The 12,989-nt window shown below is 50.1% G+C and overlaps 1 protein-coding gene across 23 annotated transcripts in view; it reads left to right on the forward strand.

The window, feature by feature from the left end:
• The window catches only part of LOC144369278 (uncharacterized), a 43,111-nt gene extending 37,098 nt beyond the window's left edge, over positions 1-6,013 (forward strand). For all 23 annotated transcript variants that reach the window (XM_078028624.1, XM_078028627.1, XM_078028603.1 and 20 more), the window contains 4 exons: positions 2,271-2,371; positions 2,538-2,654; positions 3,629-3,743; positions 5,639-6,013. In XM_078028624.1, the coding sequence (XP_077884750.1) occupies positions 2,271-2,371; positions 2,538-2,654; positions 3,629-3,743; positions 5,639-5,847 (542 nt within the window). In that variant the 3' untranslated portion in view covers positions 5,848-6,013. The remainder of the gene's footprint in view (positions 1-2,270; positions 2,372-2,537; positions 2,655-3,628; positions 3,744-5,638) is intronic.
• The last annotated feature ends 6,976 nt before the right edge of the window (positions 6,014-12,989 follow it).

Below are 12,989 nucleotides of genomic sequence, written 5' to 3' on the forward strand. Positions count from 1 at the left end.
GATCCACAGTGGGCTCAGGATAACTCACAGCCAAGAGAAAGTGGGCCTTGGCCCTAAAATAGCCAGAGTGTGGTGGGCCTGGTGCAGGAAACCAAGTGCAGTGATGGGCGTGTCCAATGTGGAGGTGTTCAGTGCGGCCCCAGGGGGCTGCTGGACCTCCCTAAACGTGTTCTCCCCTGGACCTGGTCTGGCAATGCAAAGCTAATATCGATGAGGGCAAGGCAGAGAGAGGCTCAATCCATCATCAGTTTGGTTTATGGCTCACTGATAAGGATGCCTTCAAATGAAGAGGAGCAGAGCATGGGTCCTGATTGGATCAGCATTGCTATGGACGGAAGCCGCACAGGTCCCAATCCATGGCCAGGATATGAGAAGTCCTGCCTACTCAAGAATGTCAGGATTGCAGCAACTGGGAACAGCACTCAGTGAAGAGGAAGTCAAGGCCAGGGGACAGCCTGTTTGGGTTCTTTTTGGAACAATTCCAAGTCCTCTGTGCCTGGGTGCCCATCTCCTGAAGATATCAGAATGGCCAGGTTATTATTCCTTCCAGCAACAAAGAAGGGCATCTGAAGAACAGAGGCCACAATGCTGAGCTGTCCACAATGCCAGTGCTCTTTCCTTTCTTGTGAGCCCGACACTCCTAGCCTCCACCATCCCAGCCTGTCCACAGTAGAACCCACCCTCTGTCGGGCACGTAAGTGAGTTTTCCCATTTTCACACACCGCCTCATTTGAGTTGGCTCTGTCTCACACATGAGGAAGACTGAGGTGCAAGGAGCTGGGCAAGGGGCAGTGTCTGCGAATCTCAGGGACTTGGGAGGCAGTGCAGGGGGATGGGGATTTCCAAACAGCCTCAGAAACTTAGGGAGACCCTGTACCCAAGTCAAAAGGCCTGGGAATGGTCTCAGTGCTTAAGTGCCTCTGGTTTTATCCCTAGTAAAAAAATAAGCCAGTCAAAAGGAATTACCAAACCGAGAATCTACAAAGGTGATTTCAGAAACAGACTTTCAACCCAAGCATCAGTTGAGAGCAGGCTCCAGACCAGGGGAGGTTTGTGTGTAACAGACGTCAAAAGGGAGGACTACGGGGGGCCTGGAACCCACTAGGTGTGATGGCATCTATGCCTTATGGCAGGAGGGTAGCAGTGATGCTGGCCCTCTCCTAGATTTTGGAAACCTTGTTTTCATTGGGGAAGCTTTATGGAGGTGGAATCTATTTTAGCAATCCTGGTCCAGATGAGGTGCTGACTACCACAGGTAGAAGCCTATCCAGAATGCGGTGTCTGTTATTCAGTCTTTCCTGACTGTGACAATGACAAAGAAAGGAAGTCACTTGTCTTTGGTCTTGGTTTCACTCCTGGCCATTGATTGAGAACTGATTTCATCTTGGACTACTGAACAGAGGCTGCATCTGGGCAGAAGAGTGTGATAGATTTGAACTCCTCAGGACGCCCCACCATTGCCAGAGAAAGAAGGAGAAGGAGGAGGAGGAGAAAGAGACACTCCTGAGTGGGGAGAGGATCACACGATAAAGAGCAGGAGGCAGAAGAAGAAAAAGAAGGAGGTGAACAGAAGGAAGGGTGGAGGGAGATACACAAGAAGAAGAACAAGAAGGAACCATGTAAGAACAGGAAAAAGACCCAGAAAGAACTACAAGAAGATGCAGGACAGAAAGAAGAGCCAGAAGTAGAACAAGAACCAGAATAAAAGTACCAAGCAGACAGCTCATGATGAGAAACAAGGGGAAGGAGAGCGATCCTAGAAAACAATAGAGTTCTCCAGGGCACCACCCTGCTCAAGTCCTCCCATGTCCATGCCCAACACCCCTCTGATGGATACCACCTCCCCTCCGTGTATTCATCCATGAGTGGATTCATCCAGGGCAAGGGGATGAATTCCCCCACCATCCAACGCTTCCCTGAATGCCCATGTGTGAGCATGGCTGCCCTGGGGAGAAAGGCCTAAGCACAGGAGCCTTTGCCAATCCTGATGCAGATCCTAGCAGTGTCCCTTTGGCAGATCCAACCTGCACTGAGAAGTTCTGGGCCCAAGGTGCTGTTTCCATTGCCAGGTGCTCTTTTGGTTTAGAATCCTGTACATCATCTTCTCCAGGGAAGAATCACTGAGGGAGTCTTTGGTGGCACTGTAGCTGGATAGGAGGGCTCTCAATTCTGGTGCAGGCTCGCCCTGGCAGAGACTCTCAGGGGTTGTGGGTGTTTTGTGGTCTAATCCTTGAGTGCCACCTAACAATTCTCTCCACTTTGCTCTGCAGAAATCAAGGTCCCTGACCACTCACTGATGTATCTGTCCATGAATCCACAAATCAAATATTATTTCATCGTGAGGAAATGCCGCGAGGTCAAGGGAAAGGAGGTAAACACCTACCTTATTCAAGCTGTACTTGTGCTGCCATTCCACTGCCACCTGGGGAAATAAGAAGCCTGAGCACCTGGACATATGTGCTAGAAGCCCATAGAGCCAACTGACAGGCTGGGGTGGCTTTCTGTTTCTGGGTTTGCTGATGTTCCATCCCCCACAGTTCTCAGAATCAACCTGCAAGTCCTCCAGGCCGCTTTCCCACAAGCAGGTGGGAGACACCTGCTTAATTCGTGTCCACATAGAAACAAAAAGCCCAAAGATGGCCAAGACTGTTTTGGTAAGCCTGGGAGCAGGGGTGTCCCCTGGTGCTTACACCTGGGTGGGGAGCAGACACTGGCCCAATACCATGGACTACTCATGCCCTCTTGAATTTGGAGCTTCTGCATGATCAGGAGGATAGATGGGAATCAAGAAGGAAGAGGTCAGTGTGAAGGGCTGGAGCTGAGATGAGGGAGAGCAGCAGCTTGTCCACCGCCATGTCTGAGGGAGTCTGTGTGTCAGGTGGCAGCATGCAGTCCAGAAGGGCAGAGGCAGGTATGGGTGACAGATGAGAACAGGCCAGGACCTAGGTTGCAGGTTCCTCTGTATGGGATGCTGGCCTCTATGGAGCAGGACACCAGTATGAGGTTCTGCATGTTCCTTGAACAAGGAGCTGAGAGGGTCTCTCTGCAGAGTCAGTATGGATGTGGAGCAAGCACACTAAATGTCCAGGTAACCCAATGTTTACCCTTGGCGGAACAGGTGCCCTCGTACACCCCAGCCAGCACTGAGCCTCTGGAGGCCAGGAGCTCTCATGGCTATCTTTCGTCACTCCTGTGTGTGGTCACGTTCCTGGGTCTGATTTGGGCCCTGGCAATCCAGACCAAAGCCTCTAGGTTTTGTGCCTAGGCCATTCCCAATGCCGCCTGCATCCTCGGGCAGACCTAGGATCTTGGAGGCTATTGTCCCATTCCTCCCAACTTGTGGGATGAGATTGCATCTGTATGCAGGTAGTGGGGTCCTTTCACTTGGAGAGGAGTGCAGCTCCACAAAGAGCAATGGCAGGTCCAGGAAGTCCTATGTACAAGGATTGGGCTAGTAGCCTATGGGAAGAGCCCACGCGATGAGCAGGAGGTCAGCCTCAGGTAGTAGGGTCATGGATGTTGCCCTTGTATTTAGAGTGGAGGTGCCTCCAGAATGCCCCTGCCCACTGTCCTTGAGTAGTCACTTCAAGGCCCATTTCCTGAAGGCCTCTCTCCCATGCTGCTCCAGGTGACCTGCCACGATCGGGCTCCTGTCGTCATCCGCAGGGCCCTCGAGCTACACTTGCTTACTCAGGAGAAGCCGGAGGAATATGAGCTGGGCCAAATCATCTCTCACCGTCAGAGTAAGTGGGACAATCAGATGACAGAGAGCAAGGGTCAGGATGTGGACTCAGGTCAACTCTTAGCACCAAAGAGTAGTCTCTGACCCCCAAGAACACTCCAACAGGGTGTGTTGGGCTCGTGCACAAATCCAACTGAACTTCTGCTGGTGTAAGCTCTCCAGGTGTTTTGGTATACCCCAGTGGCTAGTGTGGCTCCCCACCAGGTGCCCTGCCCAGGACATGAAGACGCATGCAAAGCTGACATCATTGATGAGTGAGGAGGAAAGCCTCTTTCCGGGAGCAGTATGGTTCTGTGGTCTGAGATAGGAGTGGTTTCAGAGGAACATGAGAATGCATGGGCTAAAGATGGAACTGGCATTTTGTGGACTGAAGCAGTAGGATTGAAAGCCTTCTGTGTGACCAGAAAACCACTGCCTGGGCAGAGCATTGCCAAGATTCTAGCAAGCAGTAACAGGATGAAATTGGGAAGAAAACACAGCCTGGGAGACAGCTTGAATCATCTGTTTTTGCATAAATTCCATGGTCTTCCGTACCTGAGTCCACTAGCCAAGGAGTGATCCCAATAGCCAGGTTATGATCCCTAACTAGAGTCAGATGAGGGCTTCCTGAGCACGTAGCCACAGAGCTCATCTGATAATAATGTCAGCGCTTTTTCATTGGTTGGTTGGTTGGCTTTTGTGAGCCAAACACCTCAGCAGCCATTATCCCAGCCTATGTACGCTGAAGACCACCATCCCAATGAGTTCTAGGATCACTTGTCTCCTATCTTAACCTTCTGTTAGGTTAGTAGAGTCTATGGAAGAGGAAGTCTGTCTGAGGCCTTGGTAGCCTAAGAAATTCATAGCAGAGATCCCCACATCCAACCCAGAAGGGATGGAGAACAGGCTCTAGGTTAGAGGAGGGCAACAGGAAAGAGATGTTCAGAGGAAGGAGAAGCTGGCTGTTGTATTCCCCCACTCGGGGTCATGGCACCACTGGGCCATACACCATGTCAGAGGGAAGCAGTCCCTTTGCTGGTCTTTGGAATCATTGTTCTCAGGAGGGCAGCATTTGGAATGTGGCCTCCATTCTCAGAAGCCTGGTTCACATGGAAGCAGGCTCCACCAACGCAGAAGCGTGGCTCTAATGTGGTATCCGTGCTGGTCAGCCTGTCCTCACCGTGGCCATACTTGAGGAATCCTAGGCCTTTTCTCTGGGTTTCACAACTTTCTCTTTGGTTGTGCACTGAGGCTGTCCATAAAGCTCTAGTGTGTGGCAGTGGAGAGCTCCTCAGCCCTTGCCACAAAGGCATAGACTGGGAGAGAGAGAACAAGGCTGAGAGAGAGGGAGAGAGAGAAAGACGGAGAGGAGAAGGAGGACCTCTACTTGGAGAATGAGGATTCAGTGGAGCCAACAGGGACAAGGTACTGGTGCCCAGGGCGCACTCCTGTTTACGTCTTCCACCAAGCATGCTCAACCTTTCTTCCAGTCCCTCCCACCTCCCAGTAGTGTATTCATCTTGAATGAGAATTGCATGTTGACATCAGAGCACTCACCATCCAATGCTTCCTTCCATACCCACCTGTGAAGATGGCTCATGTGGGGTCTGAATCTTCGGCACTTTTGTGGGAGATTTCAGATGCAAACCCTAGTGGTGTGCTTTGGCAGATGCAAGAGGACCTGGGATGTTTTGGAGTCCAAAGCCTTTGGTAGGAACAGACATTAGGTCTGTTGAAGTGCTCTGCCTAGTTCTTCCTCAGGGAGGACTGTGGAGGCTGTCTTGTTGGTATTGGTACTGAATTGGAGAGCTCTCAGGTGTGTGGCTCAGTTCGTTTCTGGCACAGGCTCTCAGATGTTGGGGTGTCCCAGGGAGCACCTCCTGAGCCACCTTATTTTGTACACCCCTCTCTCCCCAGAGCTGAGGATTCCAGCGCAGGCCAACGTATTTTACGCAAAGAACCCTCACACGAAACCCAACTTCGTGCTGAGGAAAAGGAGCCTCTCCCAAAAGAATGATGAGTGGATCCAGCCTCAACCTCCCTCTCGTCCTGCAAAGAAGAAGGCTGCAGCCCTCCTGAGGATGCTTGCAAAACCATTCTGCTGCTGTGTGCCTGGGCGGGGCTGAGGCAGCCCAGGAATATTTACATTGATTACTATTTGCTTCAAAGTTTGAATCTATAGTTTGCCATTGTCTTTGACCTTGTTTAGTAACACAGTTGTTACTCTATCCTGTATTTGTTGTTCCCATTAATATATTATTATTTTAAAATATATATGTTTTTGTTACCTGATCTATTGTGATGATTTGTTACCTGATCTACTGTGATGGTTTTTGATCAAAATTGTGCATTTGATGATAATGAATGCCATGCATTTAGGAACCTGTAGACTCTAGACAATGAATGAATGTCTACTGTTGCATGGACTGGTCTGCAGAGTCCTGTAGCATTTAAGCTTGTGTGAGGGCTTCATAGGGCTTGCAAAAAGTCCGGGTCAGATGGTCCTGCATGAAGCTTAGCTCCTAGTGGTCTCCTCTACAGCATAAGGGCCAAGGAGAAACCCACTTCCACACAGAAGATGGGAAGCTACCTTATGAAGGTGATCGTAGGTGTGGGACCCTCTTGCTAGGACCCTTTTTCTATTGGGCCAAAACTGTGCTCTGAATGTGATTGCTGAGAAGAGCTTGGAATTTCCTGATTGAAACAGTTCATGCAAGCTGCTTCCACTTGCAGGAACAAAGTGTGTTCTCGTTGAGCACTTTGGGGTGTCCCAGGTTGCACTAGAGTGTGTCAGAAGCACTTGTAATGATTGGCATTCACGGTTTCACATTGAAGCCTCTGTGCCATCTCTCAACCACTGATGGCTGCAAGTGGGTACCCTGCCTTTCAATGAGTTTTCTGAAAAAGTAGGAGTTTTGAAGGACTGATCTTCTCAGCATTCCCCTTGCCTCCCCAAGTTGGGTGATGTCAATTATACAGGCTTCCTTGGGAGCACACATTTTATATTGAGCTGGAATTGGACTCTGGATGCGATTGCTGAAAATAGCTGGGGAATGGGAGAATGGAAGCTGTTTGCTGCAAGCAGTTTCAATTTGCTTTGTTGATTAACTTTGTTGTAAGTGAGCACATGCTATTTTTTTTTCCTGTGGACCTAGAAGAATTCAAAACTGCTTCTTACAGGTGACAGGCATGCTTACACATTGAAGCCTCTGTGCCATTGATAAAAAAAAAACAGTTCACTCATGTGGGCACCTGCACTTCAAGTGAATGTTGTAAATGAGTGTGACAAATGGATGTCAGTGAGACTTTGGAGAACTGATCTTCTCAGCTGGTCCTCTTTTTCACTGCACGTTGGTGATGCTAGATTCAAGAGATCTCTTTCTGGCACCCTTTGTGTTTCATGCCTGAACTGTGCTCTGAAAGTTCTTGAGGAGAACAGCTTAGAAGTGCAGAAGTGAAGCTGTTTGTTGAAGCAGCTTCAAGCGGCACAAGCTAACTTGTTCTCAGTGAGCACATGGGGATTTTCCCTGGTTGAAGCAGTGTGAATGAGAATGGCTTCTCAGAGCTGGTAGGCATGTTTGCATTTGGCAAACTTTGCCATCTGTCACCCAGAGTTCCTTGCATGAAACCTACATTTCCAGTGTTTTCAGAAAGGTGTGATGAGTGGGTTTCCATGGAATTTTGTGGAATTGATCTTTTCAGGCAGTCCTCATTGCCTTCTCAAAATTGTTGATCCTGGTGCAAGGGCTCTCTTGTCAGCCAACATTGTATTTTGGGCCTGACCTCGGCTCTGAATGTACTTGCTGTACTTCCCATCTTTCCTCTCTCTGGTCCACTCCTCAGATCCCATCCTCCTTTCAATAGGGCCTCATCCAAGAAGCCTCCCCATGTGCCTCCCACTTGATTTCAACTTCTCCAGTGCACTTATTGTCTAAGCAGGGATTCCCAGGAGAGAGGGCTCTCCATTCTGCACACTGAAATTTCTCAGCAGGGAGGACTCCTCCATGCTTGGATGGCGGGGCTGCAATCACCTGGAAGGTGGAAATAGGAGGCTGGTGGTGTTCCTAGCCAGGATGCTGGTGACTGCACTGCATTTAATCTATGGCCCTCAAGGAGGTTTATGCTGCAGATTTGTGTACTTCTGCATCTGTATGCACACAGTTCTTCATGTGGGGAAAAAGCAATGTTCTCAAAGTTTGCTTTATATTATACTCAACTGGTAATTTACAAACCCCAGTGTCCCATCTTAGCCCAGAGCCATTCCATCAGCCCAGGGCCAGTGGGTGGTCCAGCGGTCAGTACTATGCACAGCTCCCAGGTGGCTCCAGTGTGTAGCTGAATTTGAGAGCCAGTGTACTGTAGGATTTGCCCTTGAGGTTAGAATTCATTGACTTCCTCTTATGTCATTTCACTGGTTCAGGATATTCCTTGTCTCATGGACTATTCTGTGAAATCTTCAAGTTAGCCATCTCTGGTCATTTCTTCCATTTGATGGCACCTGGTTCAACAGCTTGTTGTTGGGTGGGGTCGGTCATGGGCAGTCCTGGGTCACAGAGAGGGACAGGAAGACCCTAATGTGGAATGGTGGTGTAGAGAGTAAGGGTGGGGCCAGAGCCCACACTGTGGTTAGGGTAGGGAAGGGATCTGAAGAGACTACCTTGAAAGCGAGCTCTGGCTGCAGTTAACCAGGAATCAGGGCCTGGAAATGGAAGCCATGACAGGGCTTCTGACTAGAAAGGACACATCTTTCTGGGCTCAGTTGGAGGTCCATCGAGGCAGAGGAAAAGAGAGAGGATGCAGGAGAGGGGGATGGTCTAGATCACAGAGCAGCTCCGTCATCATATCTTAGAGAATGGATTTTTTTCTTCCAGTTGTTGGTAAATGCTAATTCATTCACGTGTTACATTCACATCCACCTCGTCCATTGGAAAGGCTGCTCAACCACCACAGGCAGTGGTATCTTGGTGGATGTGTGCATTCTGGATGTGTGGAGGTGAGGTTGGCGCCAATAGAGTGTGTGGGCGCTCAGGCATTGGCAAGCTTGCTTTGGAGAGTGAATCCTCTAAATGTTATTGGGCTGTTTTTGAAAGATCGTGTGGTTTGGCTAGACCTAGAATGCTTCCACACAATTTAGCATGGTGTATATTTTAGAGAGCATGATCACTGAGGGGCAGGTTGCTGGTGTGAAGCCGTGAGCATTAACATCTATCAAGTTTCTCACCTGGAGTTGGCTACCTACAACTGGTGACAGTGTTTTGCTCCTACGGAGCAATACTGAACAAGTCTCTGGGCCAGTAATCCATTGCTGAACTCCATCACTAACAAAAAGTCCCTGAGTGAAGGTGAGGACCAGAAGAGCCCGGGAACCACCTGACAGCAGCCCTGAAGTCCTGAGCTCTGGCACATCATATGCCAACTCAACTGGGTATCAACCTCTTCCTGGGCTCATTAGAACTGTGTGCTTCAACTTTCAGAAACAAATGCAGAATGACAGAATCTTCTCTGAGGACACTTTTCTAAGTCTTGTTTGCAGCACGTGTTCTAACTCTTATTTGCAGCATGTCTTCACTGGAATGAGTAGTCATTTGGCATTCTGTTGTACTTAAAATTTCATGAGATTCTGTCGCTCCCACCTGACAGATCCCTTTCCAGAACAATCTTGGGGCCCTGCTGCAGGGACACCCAGTGAGGATGCTCGAGGAAACCTTTCTGTCCAGGAAAGCGGTGGGGCTGGTGAGGGCTGGGGTCCTAGGGTGAGCTGGCTGCGGCTTTTTACCTGAAGTTTCCCTGTCCCGCCCCTTGATGATCCTCCTGGAGTCGGGCCCCAAGTGACTTCTCCCTTGGCAGGCTTTGGGAGGCACCGAGGAACTGTCTGGTGCCCTGTCCCTGAGGGCGACAGGGCTTTCAGTGTTTGCTGACTTGAGTTGTAAGGATTTTGTAAGGAAGACTCCAGCCCTCCACCTCTACCCGCAGACATCCAATGGATGGCTAAAGGCAGAATTAGAAGGGCAGCATCTCTGCCTCAATATATGGCCCATCCATCCCCTTTGCCTGAGTCACCTTGGATTTGTTACTGGACCCTGCTGGCTGCATCAGTGCCCACCAGCACAAGGAACAGGCAAAAAAAAGAAATAAAAAGGAAAAAATAAAGAACTTTGATCAAACTGGGGAGAAGCAGCCAGAAGGCTTGGAAGAAGCCCCTGACCCACAGAAGTGGTTACAGTTTATAGAAACAAAACCCAAGTGATCTACATACGTGAATTTCCTTGGCCTGAAGAAAAGCAAAAATGGGAAAAACACAGAAAATGCCTAGGCAGATGGCCTGTGCCCAGGCTTGAGGAAGGGCGGGACCCATCTTAGCTTTCCTGGCTCCTGAGGTGGGCGTGGGGTTGCAGCCCGTCTCTATTTTCAGCAGAAGAAAGTTGCTCTTAATTCAGAATCCAGACCCCCGCCCCCATGCAGTCTGTTTCATGTCCCAGGAACAAGGTCTGATTGATGTGCATCTGAGAGCCAAAGCAGGTGACACAGCTCTCCTGACAAGGCACCACCTGGCCAATCCAGGGAAGATGGACAGACCTCAACTGGTCAGGACCACCTGCTTTGGCAGCTGTGCAAAGCCCAAGCCCTTGCCCTCATTCCCCTCTCTATAAAAGCTCCAAGTCATTGTCACCCCCTGAAGACAGGCTAAGATGTGGGTCCCCTGCCTTCCCCGTGTGGCTGCACTGATAAAAGTTCCTTTCTTGCTGGGCATGGTGGTGCATGCCTGTAATCCCAGAGATTCTCGGGAGGCTGAGGCAGGAGGATCACTTGAGGTCAACCTTGGTGATTTTGTGAGACCCTCAGCAACGTAGCAAGACCCCTTCTCAAAACAAGAATAAAAAGGATTGGGGTGTACTCAGTGGTAAGGCACCCGGGTTCAATTCCTAGTCCTTTACCTGGAGCTGAAGCTCCCTGCCTCCTTTTCTTTTGCGGGTTAAAGCTTCCCCTGTGCATTCAGTCTCATTTGGCTTGGAGTTACCATTGACCCAACTCAGAAGTTCCCATCTCTGGTATCTCCACCTCCTCTTGGTACTGGGGATTGGACCAGGGGCTCTGCCACTGAGCTACATCCTCAGCCCTTTTAATTCTTTATCTTAAGACAGTGCCTCAATAAGTTGCTAAACCTGGCCTCAAACCCACAATCCTCCTGCCTCAGCCTCCTGAGTCACTCTATCACAGGTGGGTGGCACTGTGCTCGGCCTGTGGTTGCATTTGGATGCAGTCCAAGCTGCTGCAGGTTTGAGGAATGTTCTGTGGGCATCTATATAACAGTACCTGCAGGGGGCGCCAGACCCTCTCGCTGTTTTTTTCTGTGGATGTCTGCCTGGCCTGCAGTGGGTTGGTCACAGGACATTCAGGAGAGATCTAGGGCACTGGGCAGTGCCCTCCATCCAGCAGGTGACCTGGCAGGAAGAGCCCTTGCAGCAGGGAAGTGGGGTGGCACTCTGTAGGTGAAAGCACAGAGCTCTCTGATGACTAGTGACTAACACAATGTGAAGCAGAAACATCCCATGAATTTCATGTTCAAGTACAAAGCTGGCTAGGATGACTGGATGGCATTGCAATCTCCTGAAGGTCCTTCTTGGATTCATACAAAAAGAGAGAGCGAGGGACTAAGGGGCAGGAAGGAAACACAACTTTTTCAAACACTGAGATCTGGAGTCCAGCTCCTGCCATGTAGTCAGTGAATGAATAGATAATAATTGTTTTTATGGGACCATGTGACCTGGGGCTGCTCGGCTTCCTGTGGGCCCTCAGCATCCCTATGTATAAAGCAGGGGCACAGACCAAGGGTGCTGTCAGCTTTCTGCTGCTGTGACAAAGCATCTGAGAGAATCCCCTTAAAAGGAAACAGGGTTTCTTTTGGCTCATGGCTGCATAGGTCTCAGTCCATGGCACCTTAGCCCTGTTGCTTTGGGCCTGTGACAGCACAGTAGGACATCCTGGCAGCTGGAGCACATGACAGAGGAGGCTGCTCATCTCTGGGTAACTGGGAAGAGGGTGGGTAGGACTGGGCTGGGTCCCAATATCCCCCTCAAGGTCACACCCCTAATGATCTCATTCCTTCCAGGAGGCCCCACCTACTAAAGTTTCCATTATGTCCCAAGGGCCACAGGCTGGTGACCAAGCCTTTAGCACATGGGCAATGGGGACATTTGACATCCAAACCACAATACCAAGTGATCATTAGCTGGGGGCTAACCCCTGGTCTCCGGGCCAACCCCTCCCCACAGGCCAGGCCTGGGGAGATTGACTGCATTCTGCAGGACACCCACTGTAGGCAGCTGCCTCAGCCAACATGGAAGTCCTTAGCAGAGGCTCTTTTATTTCATGGGGGGTGGTACCAGTGATTGATCTCAGGGATTCTTGACCACTGAACCCCATCCCCAGCCCAATTTTGAATTTGATTTAGGCTCAGGGTCTCACTGATTTGCTTAGTGCCTTGCCATTGCTAAGGCTGATTTTGAAATTTTTGATCCTCCTGCCTCAGCCTCCTGAGGTGCAGGGATTCCAGGAGTGCACCACTGCGTTGGCCAAGGGGCTCCTTTTGGGCAGTGGGGTTTCCTTGGAGAGAAAGCTGACCCTGTCCTGGGGTCATCCCTGATTTGCCCACACAGCAGTGCTTTGTTACTTTTTCTTTTCTCTGGAGGGCAACTCAATTCATACCTAGTAAACATAGCCCCACAGGTTCTCTGATTAAGAATAGTGCAGAGCTGGGGGGCAGTGGTACATGCCTGTAATCCCAGACACTCTGGAGGCTGAGGCTGGAGGATGGCATGTTTGAAGCCAACCTTAGCCATTTAGTGAGGCTCTGAGCAACTCAGTGAGACTCTGTCTGTAATGAAGTATTTTAAAAAGGGCTGGGGATGTGGCTCAGTGGTAAAGCACCCCTTGGTTCAACCCCTGGTACCAAAAGAGAGAGAGAGAGAGAAGTGAAGAAATAAGGGAAAACAAAACTCAAGCTAAGATCTTAACCCTGCAAACGCAGCTGGTAGAGAAACGTGTTGACTTCAGGGCTATGAGGATTCACCTCACCAAGACTCAGGTAGCAAATGCTCTCCAAACCTGTCATCCTCAGGGCTGGGTGAGCTCCGTGGTAGAGCACTTGCCTAGCATGTGCAAGGCCCTGGGTTCAATGCCCAGTGCGGCAACAAAAAGAATTTCAGAACCCCATGTGATCCTCAGGTCCAGGGAGAGCAGTCAGAGCAGCTGTCTGCCCCTGAGACTG

This window comes from Ictidomys tridecemlineatus, chromosome 12 (assembly GCF_052094955.1).
Source record: "Ictidomys tridecemlineatus isolate mIctTri1 chromosome 12, mIctTri1.hap1, whole genome shotgun sequence".
Taxonomy (NCBI): domain Eukaryota; kingdom Metazoa; phylum Chordata; class Mammalia; order Rodentia; family Sciuridae; genus Ictidomys; species Ictidomys tridecemlineatus.